Here is a 17,908-nt window from a genome sequence, read left to right as displayed (position 1 = left end):
ATAAATATATATATAGATACATATATAGATATATATATATATATATATATTTTACAGTGCCGAGGACCTCCATAAACTTCACTCACAGTGCAGGTCCTCATCTTCCCCCGTCAGGAATTGGGTCACCGCCTGCAGCTGGGTGAGCTTCCGATGATCAGGGTCAATGTCTGTGACACAGTAAATCCTGCGGAATAAACAAAAAACACCACGGGTCAAGCATTTTCAGCTTATGTGAACAACAGAACTAAGGGTAGATCACCCCGCCATCAACCTAGACCATCAACCTGTGGTTATTCACTCACTTGTTAAACACAGAACAGTTCAATCTCAAATTCCATTCTAATCACTGGAGCAGAAAGAGGACTGGCATCCACAAGACCATCTAACTGTGTTTAACCCCTTCCGTGCGGGGGTAATTCCCCCACTGTGCTGGGGGTGGGGGGACGCGCGCAGCGCCCCGGTGCTAATGACGAGCTGAGCTCGTCATGGGGCACGGTGCTCGCGTGCTCATGATGTGCTGAGCTCATCATGACCACACCCGTTCCCGTGGAACGCTCAGCACAACAGGGGAATTATCCCCACGTGTGAGCGTTCCACGGCTCATGGCGAGCTCAGCTCGTCATGAGCACCGGAGCTCCATGCCCCAGTTCGTCATGAGCATGGATGAGGTTAACATGACAAATAACTCACTGAAGATACCTCCCTGTACTTCTCTGTAGTTACCTCCCTGTCAGCCTTGGGCGCAGAGTTCCACACCGCAACCAACCTGATCAGCTACAAAAATCCAATTATATTGCTCCCTCCTTGAGGGGGGGTACACCAACCAGACCCCATGCATGCCTTCCATGAAAACCATTCATGGTCATTTTCAACCATGAGCCAATGCTGCAAGGTCTGAAATGGTATCTGCACCCTCTTTACCGCAGGCTGGCCTTAAGGGCTGAGCACTTTGGCATAGAGAGATAGTTTACACACTAAGTGCACCCAGCCATGCAATGAACGACCCCTGGAGTGCAATTTGGTGCCTCCTATATTCTTATCTTAATTCTGAGCTAGAAAATATATGAAGAATTCTTCTTTCAAGATGACCTTTTACAGAGGTTTTTCAAGCATAATGATGACACTGTGGAGGTAAAAACCACATCCGGTCACCTTCTGATTGGTGGTGTAATTGTAAAACTCAGTTTTCATCTGCTTTAAAATCAAGAGTTTTGCACAAATTGCACTCAGTCCCAGGGTTCTTGCCCTTGCACTTTCCTCCAAGCCGAACCAGAGAACAGGCTCGCAGAACATTGCGTTAAGGAGAGTATTGTGTTGCACAACTGGCCCGTCTCAGCATGTTGTCCCCAATTCAGTGGGCTAAACTCTCCAACCCATGCAGAAACCAACCCGTTACCTTGCAAAAATGTTTTTTCTCTGGGTGGTGTCTGCACCCGCTTTTACTGCTCTACTCAGAATGAAGATTTAGGTGCAGGACCATTCTTTAGCATTAAACAAGTATAGATAAGACATCATTTGCTAACTAGGAAGTGTCACTGGTTGCCACGGATACTTGGTTAGAGTTGCAAACTCTGTACCTCCCTTTGGCACCCTTGGTAAAACCATCGCCACCTTTGCTGAAGTCAGAGATAGGAGTTGTGATAAAGAGGGCGCTAGGTTCCATCCACGTCATGAAGTTTCTATTCCTTGTTCCTCCATTAGCCGCTCAGCAGCTATTGAGGGGTTACGGAGTGGGCAAAAGGATATCGTTGGTATCATCAGCGACAGAGGTTGCGCGGTGCAAGTTCCACTACCCCCGTTATTCCCTTGGATTGACATCCATGCCCTTTCTCTACTTGGCCAAAACTGAATGATAGGGAAAGACTGGGGCACAGGGAAGATAATCAGTTTCTCAAGACACAGCTACAATTTGGGGTGCTTTTGCTGCTGAAGAAGAAGAATGCTCTTGGGTTCTGTTGCAGACTCGAAACTAATAAAAATGCAAGTTAAGTGAATTCGGCGACCATTAAGTGAAACATCGCTTTAGGGAGAACCTTACATCCCATTCCCCCAACACTACTGAATTGGGTTTGACTGACCGAAATGCTTGCTTGACCGGAGACCTTTGCAAAAATTGCAATAACAAAAACTGTGAATCTTGGCTCAGCCCTGTTATAGAGAGCCGCGCTCTAGTAATAGGAACCTCCACTCTGAGGCAGGACAGATGCGCACTCCTTACCCTAATGCCAGGGCATGGTATAGCCTTGGAGGCCTAGTTTCAAAATACACGCCTGGTCCACGTGTCGATCTATGTTGATAATGCAAGCCCCTCTACTGCACCAAGTACAAGGCCATCAAGACATTCTTCAAAGGTGTGACCCAAAATACAGATTATCCTTAAAGAGAGGGTTCTCACTCCAGACCCAAGGTTCCTTCACACATTATTTCAAACAGGGCAGGGTTATTGATCAGGAATGATCCTTTCCACTATAAAGCATCATCTGATCTACTGGAACACTCAGGCTGGGCCCATCCACTGCTCCAGAACCTCTCTAGAGGGTCAAACACATATAATACCTCCTATTTACATAGTTATTTACATAGCACCAACACAAGAACTGATTCGTCTGTAGGAACTTTAATAACAGGTGTTGGTATTGGTATTACCCAGCTCAAAAGTATTCATGTCATTTACCTCTGAATGATGAAAGGCTGAGCTCAACTTGGCAGGGTTTGAACCTGGGACCTGGAAATATTTGGGTGGGTGCTCAACAGAATGAGGCCTTCTGCTGGACTGTTGCAACACCAACTCAGCTCCCCTACAGGCTGGACAAAATTCAGCAGCTACATGCCACAGCCCTTAGATACCCAAGTAGAACAGTAGGCAACCGGCTATTAATTTCAGCAGTAGCCAATAGGATAAAAGGACACATTTCTCCATCAGAAATTCAGGCACTCCTTACGAGTGGCCAGTGTTAGGTGCATTATGTATCAGTAAGGTAAATAATTTAGTAGTTGGAAAAAATAGCACTTGTTACAAGTTGATGCCATAAAATGGGGAATAGCAAGCAATTTTGATACTTACAGCACCAACATCCACCTGTCTTTATACTTTTTGGACATTTTCTTCCCCGACAAATATCGGCAGGTTTAATCTACTGAAATGTATTGGGGTATTCAAACTTTACTGCAAAACTTCTACTTGTGATATGTGCAGTAGTGGGAGTTATGGCACATAAAGAAGTATATCGGCTAACTTTTTATGCAGGCCTTTATGCAGGCCTTAGAGTAGTCTGTGGAATTGGCACAAAGGGGCAGACTGTACTAAGAACTTTGCATATTTCATATCACTAGCACTGCACTCTCTTGGTCTTGAAAAAAATTGATTAAACCTCTATGAATTTGCTTGTTTCCATGGTTGCAACCAAGGCAAGTTTTAGGGTGGTGCAACCGGTGCAGCTACACCTGGCGCTGAGTTCGGCAGGCGTTGTGTTAGGACATAAATTATGGGCTTAAGCTGTAGAATTCCTTGTGCGTCTAGCAGGCTTCAGGCAACAATAAAAAATGTCAAGATAACTCTAATGTTTAATGTTCCTGCTGCACGGACATTAGTTTTGTCTAGCAGCAGTTTTGACTCATCATAAAGTAGTGCAGCGGGTTAATAAGTTTCTGCAAAGAGCGTGTAGCATGCAAACCACAGAAATGTATTTATGTAGATTTGTCACATCACTCTTTTTGTTACTTGCAGTTCATTACTTACAATCCTAATTCAGCACAGCGACCTATGAACTGTCATTAAAGATCTGCATGGTATAGGTTAGAAAGTTAATTTTCTCCCCCAGTCTTTCATTATCCTAATGTTGCTAAAAAGGTTTGGTTTGGAGAGAAATTCATTCTTGTTAATAAAGCCAACACCATATGTTTAAATCCCGAGTGAGACACACACTCTTAAAAATAAATATGGTGCCTCCCAGCATAGATGACATGATTCCTACACCTTGTAATCACCAGCACCTTATGTAACATTTCCTATGGACTGATTTAAACATGTATGATTCATTGTCACTATATAGTTTATGGGTGATGTAAAGAGCCCTGACACGGTATTCTGGTATGAATAGTGCTACAAACAAACTAAATGCATTCGTGAGGGGCTATGGAAAGACGAGGGGCACCACTGGATGGTGGTAGTGAGGGAATCCGTGGAGAAAGCGGAATAAGGGACATGGGAAGGGGGACAAAAACTATTGTTGCACTGGGTGTTACCAGTGCTAAAGCCAGCCCTGGTTGCAACTTCCTTTACCATGCTGCCGTCATAATATAAGTTGTCAGTAAGGAAATACTGGCAGAGAGATATTGGGATGTCTAACTCACTCTATAAGGGTGGTCGTCCAGGAAGACACACACGTATTGTGCGACTGACTGGCGTAGGACAACCCTTGACAGGCATTCCATATCTGTATGATGATGTGAAATGCCCCATAAAAACTAAAATGATGTTAATGAAATCTTTATGACGAGCACGATCATAGCAAATAACAGTCTGACGAATATTCCTGTACGGGGTTTTTATACTGTGAGGGTCCATCCCCTGTTGCCCCTAAATCTTTACTCATTTCCTTACCAGATCATCATTTTTTTGTTGCCCTTGTTTCCCCCTCCATAAAACCCCCTTCTTTGTCTCTCACTCTTTAGTTTTCGTTGGGTTGCTCTCTTAGCTCTGTTTTTCTGATGACAGACACTAGTGCTGTGCGCTTCTGGCATTCAGCACCAGAGCAGCTTTCTCCACTTAAGGTTTAAGTCTGCGAGCTTAAGTCCTATTTCTCACCATAATTAGCAATGATGGTTTTGTCAAGTTTGTTTCATTAGAATTACAAAACGCCAGCTAGGCGAACTGAAGTATACGAAAACGTGATGGATGGAATGCTTGAATTACAAAAAAGTGATGGATGGAATGCTTGAATTACAAAAAAGTGATGGATGGAAAGCTTGAATTACAAAAAAGTGATGGATGGAAAGCTTGAATTACAAAAAAGTGATGGATGGAAAGCTTGAATTACAAAAAAGTGATGGATGGAAAGCTTGAATTACAAAAAAGTGATGGATGGAATGCTTGAATTACAAAAAAGTGATGGATGGAAAGCTTGAATTACAAAAAAGTGATGGATGGAAAGCTTGAATTACAAAAAAGTGATGGATGGAAAGCTTGAATTACAAAAAAGTGATGGATGGAATGCTTGAATTACAAAAAAGTGATGGATGGAAAGCTTGAATTACAAAAAAGTGATGGATGGAATGCTTAAATTCATCTCCGCCACAGCTCATCACTCAGAGCTGCGTCCAAGTCTTTTGTTATTTTCCACCCCACGCCACCCCCGTTTGGCCCAGGCATATGCAACTTAACCGATCCTGCTCAAACAGGAACAGTCCAGCCCAAACTATCAGGCCAGGTCCTCCCTGAACTGGAACACAAGCAACCCTAGACCGGTTTAGCCCTGATTGAGGCTCGTCAGTCTGGTGTCGCCTGGTTCCAGTGCCCAGCGAGAACGGGACCCACGTCTGGGCATACCTGTAGTACTTAGGGGTCTCACTGAAGTATACACAAAAATGAAGGATGGAAAACTTGAACTAATGTAAGCCACTGCTAATCGCTCAGGGCCGCATCCCAGTCCATCATTATTTAGCACACAATGTCACCTAAGTTTGGACCCAGCGAAATGCAAATCAGTCTTGCTCCACTAGGAGCAGTCCTCCTTGAACCGGAATACATGCAGCCAAGACCAGTTTCGCTCTGCCAGGTGAACCAGGCAGATGGCACTCATTTTCCATCTGCTGTCCAAAATCAGTGGCTACTGGTGATAAGTACAATCTATAGGTTCTTGTGTTACACAGTCTTAACAAGTTCCTTGTCCATTGATCAGACTCCTCCCTATCCCCCCCACCCACCAAACTACATCTGCAGTCACAAGGCTGACTTCCCATGGCAAATTAGTGCAAAATATTTTAACACATGCGTTGCATTGAGCCAGCATCGCACTCACCACTCATTGGCCAACGCCAGGTCCGGCTGTAGCAGGTCATGCAATCCTACAAGAAACAAGAATTACTGATAGTATTTTGTCAGTTCCAAATAACAGTTCCATCAAATTCTATGTAGTCATGTGATGCCTTCCAATTTTGCGTACAGCATGTGATATCCATGTATGACATGTAAATCTGCCATATTCTACAGCAGAGTGGATTCTTGGCACACAAGATCACATTTTGATGGAACATTTATAGTTAACTAGGAGGCAAAACAACCATCTTTAGCCATAAGACAATTAGAGACTCCTTAAACATAGGAAGGATCATGGGCAAATGAAAGGTGGGTGTGCATAATACATGTATATGCCCAGAAGTCAGCACATTGCCAGTCTCTCACTAGATCTTCTGCACATAAACTTTGGGACTCAATACCTGATGATTTTGTAGTTGACATTTGCCTTGGATGGATTTCCAAAAAAACCACTTGAAAACATGATGAAAAGTGTTGGCTTGGGGTGAAATGTCTGTATTCTGCACACTGTGTAGTGGAGAAGCTTCAGAACAAGTGCAATCATTGCCCGTAGCATAGAAGTCATGTTGGGTAGAGTTAAAATTAGTTTTCCCTCTTGTCTGACAGTACACATTACCTACCTTCCTCAACACTGGTGTTTCCCAGTAGAATGTACTCCCCATGCCCTCTGGACAGGACAACTCCAAGGCTGCAAATTGAAAAGAAGAAGGTTAAATAATGTATATGTCCAACATCCAATGTTCCCATTGAAAGCAAACAGTTTAACTTCCACTGAACTACAACACAACTGACCAATGTCATTGACAGTCATTAAGGAACTCGCAAAGGGATTCCTGGCAGGCATAAGCCCATTTAAGTGGGTGGAGATCTCTGCTCGAGTGTGGAGTTCTTGACACCCATAAATCCCATTCAATTTGTGAGAATTGGTTCCTGTCAGTCACTGGAAAGGTAAATGTAATCAGATCCTTCAATGGCTGGATCAATGTCAGATCTACTTCATGGATCTAGCAAACCACCACATGGGAGCAGAGCATCATGTTACAGATCTCAATCTAGTCAATGTATATTGGCGGCACCAGCAGGTGTTTCCAAGGTCTTCCCAAGCCCTACAGGCCCTCATCAATGGACTTCATTCTTTCCTTTCACACAGCCATGAGGACACAACTATAGGAATCTATTACAACATCTGAATATTCATGTTCAAATCCAAGTTAAGCAATTAGATAGAAAAGAGAGCAAAAGTAGGTCATTTGGTTATCATAACGGTCAACTGCAATTATCCACAAATTGGTCATTTAGAGTTGATTATTACACACAGAAAGGTTCTAGATTCAATAGGCCTTCTTGCTGCGCTGCCATGCGTCAAAAGAAAAGGGCAGGAAAGCGATATACATATACAAGGTACATTCCTGTACTTCTCCCCTGCGTCGGGGCACAAAAAACAGCTGTGCGCCAATGCAGACACCGTTGTGTCATGTTGCAAGGGTGCCTGCATTGCGGGGATCATTGCAGGCGTCATTGATGGCATTTTTCTCTTTCTATGCATGCTACAGAAAGCAGCATGAATTGAAAGAGGAAAAAACGAGGAGAAAATTAGGTATTTCTCCTCATTTTGCTACTCCTACACCTCTCCTGGGGAAGCGGAGGAATCTGATGCATTCCCAGGTTTACGATTCCTCGTAAATCTGGGAATGCTTCAGATTCCATGGGTGGTATGTGGGAACACTCACAGCAACACCCATGGAACGCCCCTTTCACTCAGTGTTCTGTGTGAAAGGGGCACATATTTACAAGGCCAAGCAAAGCCACATGAAGCCATCGGAGCATCAAAAAAGTGCCGCCACACGGCGCAAAAGTGCAGTTAGTGCCTCGTAAATGAGGCCCAATGTCTCTTTGAAGGGCAACGATATGAGTCAGGAAGGTGTAATGGACACTAGGTCAGCAGCAAAGATGGATGAGGAAGCAGCAGCCGACACTGGGACTGTGGAGCATTAGTAGAACAACGTAAGATGATTCTATTTTGGATGACTTATGTATTTAGAAATTGTTTGATATCACTGATATTATGAACTTTGTTTAAGGGAATAAATTAATGAATTATTAATTCAAGGTAAAAAGGCACTGTCCATTTAGTAATGTTTATTAAAAGAAAGTGGGACATTTGAATTTACTTTTTAGAAAAGTAACCAGCATGGAACAGCTTCTGTGGCAAAGTATTTGGCGTAAGTTTACGTTAAAAGAGAATTTTAACTGCTAGCACAATGTCGGGTACATATTAGTTCATATAACAGCATTACTAAGCAATGTAGCATCTGTAATGAGGATAGTAAAGCTTAAGAAGGCAGATGCAGAGTAATTTACAATTTACAAAACAAAAAGAGGTGGAACAACACTGTTCGTCCTTTACAAGGTCAAGTAAAACATTTAAATTGCTCCTACATGTGCTTACAGATAGGCACTTACTACTATCTAATGGAAAATGTACAAAATTGTCTTAGTAGGTCATTGCACATAACATCCCATTGTATAATAGAAAGTAAGGACGGGTCAGGAGAATGTCAATGTAAATAAAGTTACATTCCCAGATAGGAACGCTTTAACGGGTCCTCTGCGGCCTGAAGCAATTTTTAAAGAGCGCACTACTTAAACCTGAAATTACCAATTGTTGGACCTGGGGTTTCCAAGTCACATAGGGTAGCTTGGCACAAGTAGGAAGGTCAAACTCAATGGCAAAACAATGTTAAGCTTGCGTCGCACCCTCACAGTAACGCAGCATCCATCCACTCAAAAAGGACACTACACCATGATTTTATAAAAAATAGAAAAGCTTTATATTCTCTCTTGTTGCTAGTTTCATGTATTGTGCTCAGATGCTAGTTCAGTATCCCATTTACAGTGAATTCAGTGCATTTACATTTCTTGTTTCTGTAAACTTTCCTACTCCTTTTATTCTAAGTTACTTCTGCATTCCCGGCTTTACCTTAATTCATTCTCCAACAAACAATTCATAGTACACCTTCCCCTAAGTCCCTGGGAACACCCCGGCATCATAAATTGGCTTGGTATCGTAGTACACAGGGAGTGACACTTTCCCACGAACAGGTGAGTAACTACAGGGTTTCAGATAAAAGATTAAATACTACAATCAGCTTAATTAGATCTGACTCAGATGATTGACAAAAGCAAGGTCAGAGTTTTCTTCCCCTTCCACCACTAAAAGGAAAAAGGTTAAGCCACAATCTTTATCTTTATCACCCTCAAGAGGGTTAAATTAACTCCTTCAGTTCAGTCGTTCTCCTTCGCTTTGCTTGTTCCTTTTAACCCTAATTCTGGCGACTTCCTAGTCTCAGTCTCCCCAATCTTGCCAGAACTGAGCTTCCGGTTATCAAAATGGGGGGGGGGGGGGGGGGGGGGGGGAAGAAAGATCTCCCTCCTGGGACTTTGTTTAATTATTTCTCAGTCACACCACAGCCCCCAGCTTCTACCTTACTTGAGGCTCGCAGATTACTGTGCAGTTGTAACTAACTGGTACTCGCCACCAGACTTCCTCTCCCGGCAGTGCCTCCCTCGCGGGCCGGGCCAAGTGATCTCCAAACCGGCACCAAAGGGAGGCCTCTCTAAGTTAGCGGCGTTGCGGGCTCCTCGAGTCGTCTCCTCCGATCCTCTGACGACAGCGTCGCTGGGCAGTCGCGGGTGAGCAGTGTCTCAGCTAGACGCCGCCTCCCCGTCTTTCCTCAGGCAGTCGGGAATTCACCTTTGGGCCTGCGCACTGGTTGACGCTTCCCTTCTTTCCTCAGGCAGCCGGGAATTCACCTTTGGGCCTGCGCACTGGTTGACGCTTCCCTTCAACACTCCGCCCCCTTCTCTGGAGGACGGAACACCACAACAGACCCGCTCAGCATCGCGGCACCTCCGCAGACGCTTCTCTCCCCACCAGAGTCTCTCCGGGCTGAGTAGGACACTTCGCCCACACCAGACTCGCGCTTCCAGGTGCCGGTAAGAGAGATCGTGGAGGGCCTGTCACAGACAGCAGGCAGTCCTGGAAAGAGGGGGGGGGAAGGAAATTCAAGGTCGCCTCCCTCAGGCATCACTTTTAGGAGCTCCGGCAAATAATGACAATGGACCACGTCAGGGCTCGGTCAAAGGCTAGGGGGGGGACGTCCTCAGGAAGAGGCTGTCGACCTTAGAGATGAACTAACCACTGCTAGCGCGCCCACCTCCCCAGACCACTGCCTCACTCCTCAAGCTCTCTGGTCATTACAAAATGGCTACCCTGTCCCTGGCCTTATATAAGCTTGCCTTAGATCACTAGAACCAGCTGGAAGGTTCTAGAGTCCCACTATGATACCCTATGGCCCCTTCCCCTGAAGTATCAGTTATGGCAGTTACTGGCCACCATTTTGTGGGTCTTGTAAATTCAGTCAGAAAGGCACCTAGGCCCCAGGAAAAAGACTATGAGGGAAAAGAGCACCTAACCCCTAGGTCAACACCTGTAAAGTCCAGTGGACATCAAAAATAAAAAGATTGAGGGGCAAAAAGGGGACAAAAATAAATAAATGAGTAGGAGGGACCACCCAGAGGGCTGACAGGTCTAACACCAATAAAATATGATTTTGTGCTTAGTATTGAAAAGAGTTATGTTATAGAAAGATTTTGTACTGTGCCACATGCCACCTTCAGTAGCTTCAAAGCATGTCGGGTCCAAATTAAAGACAATAAAATTCATAAAGTGTTTTTTTTCCACTAAAGTACTCCATCTTGGTTCTGCCTGTGCAGGAAAGACTGGACTACTTTGTATTAGCTTTGGAAATTTCAAATTGTCTTTCATCCTTCTAGATGGTGATAGGGAGGGAGCTATAGAAGAAATGCTGCTGCGTTACCAATGTCCTACTGCCATGTCATGTCTGGCTTAAGGAGCCCTCCTTGATTTATGGGTGGAGGCCTACTGGGAGCAGGAGAAGTACAACATATCCCTGGTGCCTGCTCACTTTTATGAAGTCACCCTGATGCTGGGGCATGGAGCAGGCTTCTCCTTCCTTTCACTCCCTGTAACCTAGCAGCATTTTGATGAAGCTCTCTCGACAGGTGTCTCCTGAACATTCAGAGAGACAATATTGTATTGTATTGTAATTGCATTCATATAACGCTTACTACCCCTGACGAGGCGTCAAAGCACTTTTTCGGCGGGTAGCACGCTACTCCGGGACCCATAGAGGATTAGTGTTGAATTAGTATAGTGAAACATGCAAGTACATTTTAAGTGGTGGATAGGTTAGTCAGTTATTTGGATTTGGAATGATAGCAGAAGGATAGAGGAGGAAAAAAAGGTTTGTACTTATATAGCGATTGTTACCCCTCATGGGGTGTTCAAACATGCTATTCAGAAAGCCCATAAAGGATTAGTGGTGAATTAATATGGTGAAATATGAAAGTAATTTCAGTGGTGGATATTAGTCAGTTATTTGGAATGAGAAGGATAGCGAAGGGATAAAAGGGGAAGAAAGGCTTGCATTTATATAGCACTAGTTACCTCTGATGGGGTTTTGAAGCGCAAGTAGCACGCTTCTCTGGAACCCATCAGGATTAGTGTTGAATTAGTATGGTGAAACATGAAAGTAATTTTAGTGGTGGATGTGTTAGTCAGTTATTTGGATTGAGAAGGGTTGGGGAGGGGTAGAAAAGAGGGAAGAGTTTAGAAAGGTTTGTTTTGGGGGATCGATATAGTAAAAGAGGTGTAAGATGATGCAAGGAGGGTTAGAGTAGGAGAGAGTCTAGAAAGGGTTATTTTGGGGATCATAATAGTCGTATGGGGTTTGGGGTTAAATGAGAGAGTGGATGTAGAGGGTATATTGAGCGAAGTATAGGCTGAGAAATAGGGAAGTGCATTGGAAATGCTAAATTAGAAGAACGTGATAAATATATAGATTCATAAGTACATTGAAAGTATATAGATGCATAATGGAGGGATCACTGACATAATATCGAGGGACATAATATCGACTAGCAAAAATATTGGCGAAAAAATATCGACAGACATAATATCGACTTTGTATCTACAAACAGGTAAGTACAAAAATATCGAGTAAAAAATATCGTTTACAAAAATATGGTTTATAAAAATATCGACTTTATTAAAAACAATGTTAAATTAAATTAATATTAAAAATTAATTACTAAAATATACTTAAAAATATTTAAATTACCTTATATTAATTAAATAATTAATTAAAGTTATAAAAAAATGTTTTACAATCATATTTGTTAAAGCATATATATATAATAACATAATATAATAAAAAAATATCCAATATTGTTACCGTAGGATAGCGAAAGTGTAAAAATTACTATTCCCACTCCAGAAAGTGCAACAGTAGATAAGGCGTTGGATAGCGTAGAGGTAAAAATTCCTATTCCCACTCCAGAGAGTGCAACAGTAGGGAACGCGTTGGATAGCGTAAGGGTACAAATTACTATTCCCACTCCAGAGAGTGCAACAGTAGAGAAAGGGTTGGATAGCGTAGGGGTACAAATTACTATTCCCACTCCAGAGAGTGCAACAGGAGAGAAAGGGTTGGATAGCGTAGGGGTAAAAATTACTATTCCCACTCCAGAGAGTGCAACAGTAGGGAAAGCGTTGGATAGCGTAGGGGTAAAAATTACTATTCCCACTCCAGAGAGTGCAACAGTAGGGAAAGCGTTGGATAGCGTAGGGGTAAAAATTACTATTCCCACTCCAAAGAGTGCAACAGTAGGGAAAGCGTTGGATAGCGTAGGGGTACAAATTACTATTCCCACTCCAAAGAGTGCAACAGTAGGGAAAGCGTTGGATAGCGTAGGGGTACAAATTACTATTCCCACTCCAGAAAGTGCAATAGTAGATAAGGCGTTGGATAGTGTGGAGGTAAACATTACTATTCCCACTCCAGAGAGTGCAACAGTACGGAAAGCGTTGGATAGCGTAGGGGTACAAATTACTATTCCCACTCCAGAGAGTGCAACAGTAGAGAAAGGGTTGGATAGCGTAGGGGTAAAAATTACTATTCCCACTCCAGAGAGTGCAACAGTAGGGAAAGCGTTGATAGCGTAGGGGTAAAAATTACTATTCCCACTCCAAAGAGTGCAACAGTAGGTAAAGCGTTGGATAGCGTAGGGGTAAAAATTACTATTCCCACTCCAGAAAGTGCAACAGTAGGTAAGGCGTTGGATAGCATAGAGGTAAAAATTACTATTCCCTCTCCAGAGAGTGCAACAGTAGGGAAAGCGTTGGATAGCGTAGGGGTACAAATTACTATTCCCACTCCAGAGAGTGCAACAGTAGAGAATGGGTTGGATAGCATAGGGGTAAAAATTACTATTTCCACTCCAGAGAGTGCAACAGTAGAGAAAGGGTTGGATAGCGTAGGGGTAAAAATTACTATTCCCACTCCAGAGACTGCAACAGTAGGGAAAGCGTTGGATAGCGTAGGGGTAATAATTACTATTCCCACTCCAAAGAGTGCAACAGTAGGGAAAGGGTTGGATAGTGTAGGGGTACAAATTACTATTCCCACTCCAGAGAGTGCAACAGTAGGGAAAGCGTTGGATAGCGTAGGGGTAAAAATTACTATTCCCACTCCAGAGAGTGCAACAGTAGGGAAAGCGTTGGATAGCGTAGGGGTAAAAATTACTATTCCCACTCCAGTGAGTGCAACAGTAGGGAAAGTAGATACTTCATATATTATTTAAACAAATATAGATATTAATATCTATCAAAAAAATAAATTAAAAGTAATTATCAATTTAATATAATTTAATAATTAATCAATTACAAATACTAATTTAAATTAATCATTACAATTAGTTATCTATTAATACTAATTAATTACAAATTAACAATTAATTAATTAGTAATTAAAAAGTTACTTAACAATTAAAATCTAATAAATACCAAAAAAATTAACATATGTAATTAGTTAAAATTAAATTACTTCCCACCCTATTCCCCTATAAACCCACAACCCGCTACAAAAATTAAATTAGTTAAATTAACATAATTATCAATTAATCAATTAAATAAAATTATTTGGCAATTAAAATTTAATTACAAAATAAAAATTAATTAACAATTAATTATAAACAAATACCAATAAATACATTTACATATTTAATTAATTATAAATAAATTACTTCCCACCCTATTCCCCAATTAACCCACAACCCGCTACAGAATTAAATTACGCAAAATTTAAATAACATTAAATTCATTACTTAAATTACATTATAACATAAACACTTTTAACACATAAAATAAACTATAAAAAATTCGATATTATTAAATGTTCGATATTTTTAGTAACCTATATTATGTACTTCGATATTTTGACTATCTATATTTTAAAATTCGATAATAGATTACTTACCTTCAAAACGATATTTTTGATGTCTATATTCTGTCCATTCGATATTTTGTCCAGCCTATATTTTCTACTCGATATTATGTCCATTCGATATTTTGTAGTCGATATTTTGTCTGTTTACCATAATGGAGGTATGTAAATTGGGTAGCATTCCTGGCCCTGGCCCTGGCCTTGGTCAGTCTCGAACAGGCTCAAACAGGCAATTGCCCTTGTCCTCTCCGCCCTTAGCCTTGACGCCCGGGCTGAGACGCCCTATGCCTGAGCTTTTATAGCCCTAGTAATCAGGTGACCCCGTCAGCCAATGGGAACCCTAACCCTAAAACTATCCAATCAGGAAGCCCTTGTACCTACTTCCAATAGAAAGCCTAACTCTACTCTTAGTCCCACAACCAGTCCAGCAACCAATCACACCAGAAGCCGTAATCGCTACTTCCAATTAAAAGTCTAACCCTAGCCCTAGTCCCACCCTAGTCCCAACAACCAATAACACAGGAAACCCTAGTCCCTACTTTCAATAGAAATCCTAACCTTAGCCCTAGTCCCAACCCTACATTGATTGAATCACAGACCCAGAAACCAATCAGAACAGTCAAATACCCAACCATTGAGGACACTAACCCTAATCCAATAGAAACATCAGATACAACCTGTCGTCTCTTCCCGCATCCTCCCTCTATTTATGTCTCTTCTTCTCTCCTCTCTCAATGTATTGAGACTGAACTATTTTGTCTGATGCCCGATGGAGCTACCTGGTTTAGCTATAGGGGAGATGGGCCGTGGACTCCCTCTATGTTGTCACCTTCCCAGTGGGCCTTTAGACAGACTTCATTTCGTCTCTCCTTGTTGTCTCTTCCCCTATCCTCCCTTTCTCACCTTCCCTGCCCCCTCCCCACTACGCTCCATTTATTTTGCCCTCCATGTTCTTTAAATGTTTTCCCATTGAGACCTAGCTATTTGGCCTATGCCCGGTGGAGCTACCGGATGGCTATAGAGGAGATGGGTTTTTGGATTTCCCCCTTGACCATCACCTACCCAGCCGGACTTTGGGCAGACTTTCCTCCGTCTTTCTGCCGTATCTCCCTCCTACCCCTTTACCCTTACCCCCTTCCCCTCTATACTTCAATTATCTCGTATTCTATGCTCTTGTAATTGTTTGTCTAGCAACTGATGTAAATTGGAACTGATGTAATCTTGTAATTTTGTGGAACCTCATGTAAAACGCTCTGATACCTCCGGGTCTAGCCAGCGCTATATAAAACTCTTAAAATAAAATAAATAAACAAGATTTGCTGGCCAGGGAGTTGGAATCTGCTTTTCCTGTTCGGAATCTCCTAGGAGACAGACAGGCTGAATCAACACTTTGGACTTCTGCAGGTAAAGGACTCACTAACTTGAAATCTAACAATACTGTTTGAATAAAACTTTACTCCCTCTACTGGCCAAAAAGCGAAGTGCACAGCCCCTAGTAAACACAGTTTAAATAGCTCACGGAAGCACCCTCTGATGTAGAATATCCCTGTGGCTGGGGGGGGGGGAGGCAGGGAAGCTGGTTTCACTGGCGTGTGAACACAAAATGGTGGCTGGGGGTGCACTGTTTTAACATACAGGTCTTAACACAGAGCAATGGAGATATTTGGAGGGAAAACTGAAAGTCATCAGCAATGAGAGAGAAAAACTACAGATTTTGAACTGCAAATCCCACAATTCAACACTTAAAATGGAAGCAATCATGGGCAGGAAAAAAACACATGTTTAAAACACAAAATCAGGGATGAAGCTCCCTATAGGAGCCTCTAGGCTGCACAGCCTCCATGCAAGGCTTGAATATCTCAGACCATCCAACCCACCTCTGGACATGTCTGGTGGAGGCAAAAGCCTGATCACTGGGAAATATTGGAGTTCAATGAGGCTCAACCTCCCACAGTTTAAGGCTGGGAGGAGCCGAACTAAAACTCAGTTGGGGGCGCTAGATTTCGGATGTGTAAGAGGTGTCCTTGGCCTGCTTAGAGGATGCTCCTGCAAAGGTGCACGAAAATCTGCATCCCAAACTTCAACTTATCTTTTTCTTCAGAACCTGATAAGGGAGTTTGGCCACAGCCTGATTCTAGCCTATCTTAAGGTATTATAGATTTGCCTGAAGATTTCTTAGTGCTGGTCTGAACAAGAAAGCTGAAGCACTGGAGAGCACGGCAAAGCAGAGTGGAGTCTATGAAAAGGATGGCTTGCAGCTTGTTCTGACAAATGTTGAGGGACTAAGTAGTATGAAGACAGTGCTAAGATACTTCTTGACTCATAGGAAATTGTCATTTTAAAACTACAACAGTCAGTTTAAAGGAAATTCTGGCAAAGGTTGGCTATCAGAGATGGTACCAGCAGAATGCGGAGACCGGGCCGCTTCTCTTCGAGGCAATCATGAGATGAACTGTAATATTGTGCTCTCTCTCCTAATGCTTAATAACACTTTAGGGAGACTCACTTATAGCACAGAAGAGTAGTCAATGTAGGAGTTGATATCTGCACCTGCAACTAAGCTACAAGTTACCTTATATATAAAAACATTGTTTTGTAGCATTTGTTTGGAACCTTCGTACCCTTATCGAAGGTCTAAAGCACTTTTAGCTTGGTTGAGAAAGTAGCTACTCCGTTTGTTGTACATGGCAGTAACAATGTTGGTTGCGGTATGACTTGAGAGTAGTATATTTTGGTGTAATTGCAGGCAGCAGCATCTACAGCATGAAGTGTTAGTGATACCTTCACAGCAGCATATGCAACCCCATATGGCATCTAGCCTGAAGCTTGTTAAGGCATAATTCATCGATAGTCAGGGTATTATTATATTTTATGGATTCTATGTAATTGTGAATGATTCTTATTTTATCAGAAAGCCTGTTTCTGAGCGTGCTTGTCCGTACAGAAAAAGAGCCACCACTAATGCACATCTTTTTAAAATAGGTGAATAACCTGATGTGGGGTCTGTTTTGATGTGAAATTCTCTTTTGACTGCACATTTTGGATTTGGATTGTAACACAATTTGTCCTATGGCCTGAATCACCCTGAGAACAATTAAGGAAGCACTGAAGGAGATTCTTCTTATGACTGGTAACCAATGTAGGGCCTTGATGGCCGGAGTAAGGTTGTCCAGACTGCTCAGGTGTAGGACTTGTCTTACTGCAGCATCCTTGACACATTTTAGCTTGCTGATTATAGTCCAATGTAGATGCAGGGAGTCCAATGTAGACATGGTTGGCATAATCAAGATGTGAGAGCAAGGTTAGCAATTGATGCATGTACTCTATACAACAGGCCTAAATTATGTTATGGTATGTCATATTGATTTGTATAGTGCACTAATCACCCAAGAGTGTATACAGGCGCTTGGAAAAATGTGTTGGTTTGTGGTCCCCAAAGTGCTGATATGAAAAGCCAGGTCTTGAGTTTCTTGTGGAACTTAAGAAGTGAGGAGAAGGCTCTGAT

General features: G+C 42.5%; 1 protein-coding gene across 1 annotated transcript in view; it reads right to left on the bottom strand.

Annotated features, from left to right (window-relative positions):
* CACNA2D4 (calcium voltage-gated channel auxiliary subunit alpha2delta 4) overlaps positions 1–17,908 on the bottom strand; it is a 924,019-nt gene that overhangs the window by 460,544 nt on the left and 445,567 nt on the right. The window contains exons 20-22 of the mRNA XM_078673672.1: positions 6,658–6,725; positions 6,021–6,066; positions 87–184 (exon numbers count right to left, since the gene is read on the bottom strand). Coding sequence (XP_078529798.1) covers positions 87–184; positions 6,021–6,066; positions 6,658–6,725 — 212 coding nt within the window. The remainder of the gene's footprint in view (positions 1–86; positions 185–6,020; positions 6,067–6,657; positions 6,726–17,908) is intronic.

The sequence above is a fragment of the Lissotriton helveticus genome, chromosome 1_1, assembly GCF_964261635.1.
Source record: "Lissotriton helveticus chromosome 1_1, aLisHel1.1, whole genome shotgun sequence".
NCBI classification, from domain to species: Eukaryota; Metazoa; Chordata; class Amphibia; order Caudata; family Salamandridae; genus Lissotriton; species Lissotriton helveticus.
The sequence above is the reverse complement of the archived record's forward strand: the minus strand, read 5'-3'. Positions and strand labels throughout refer to the sequence as shown.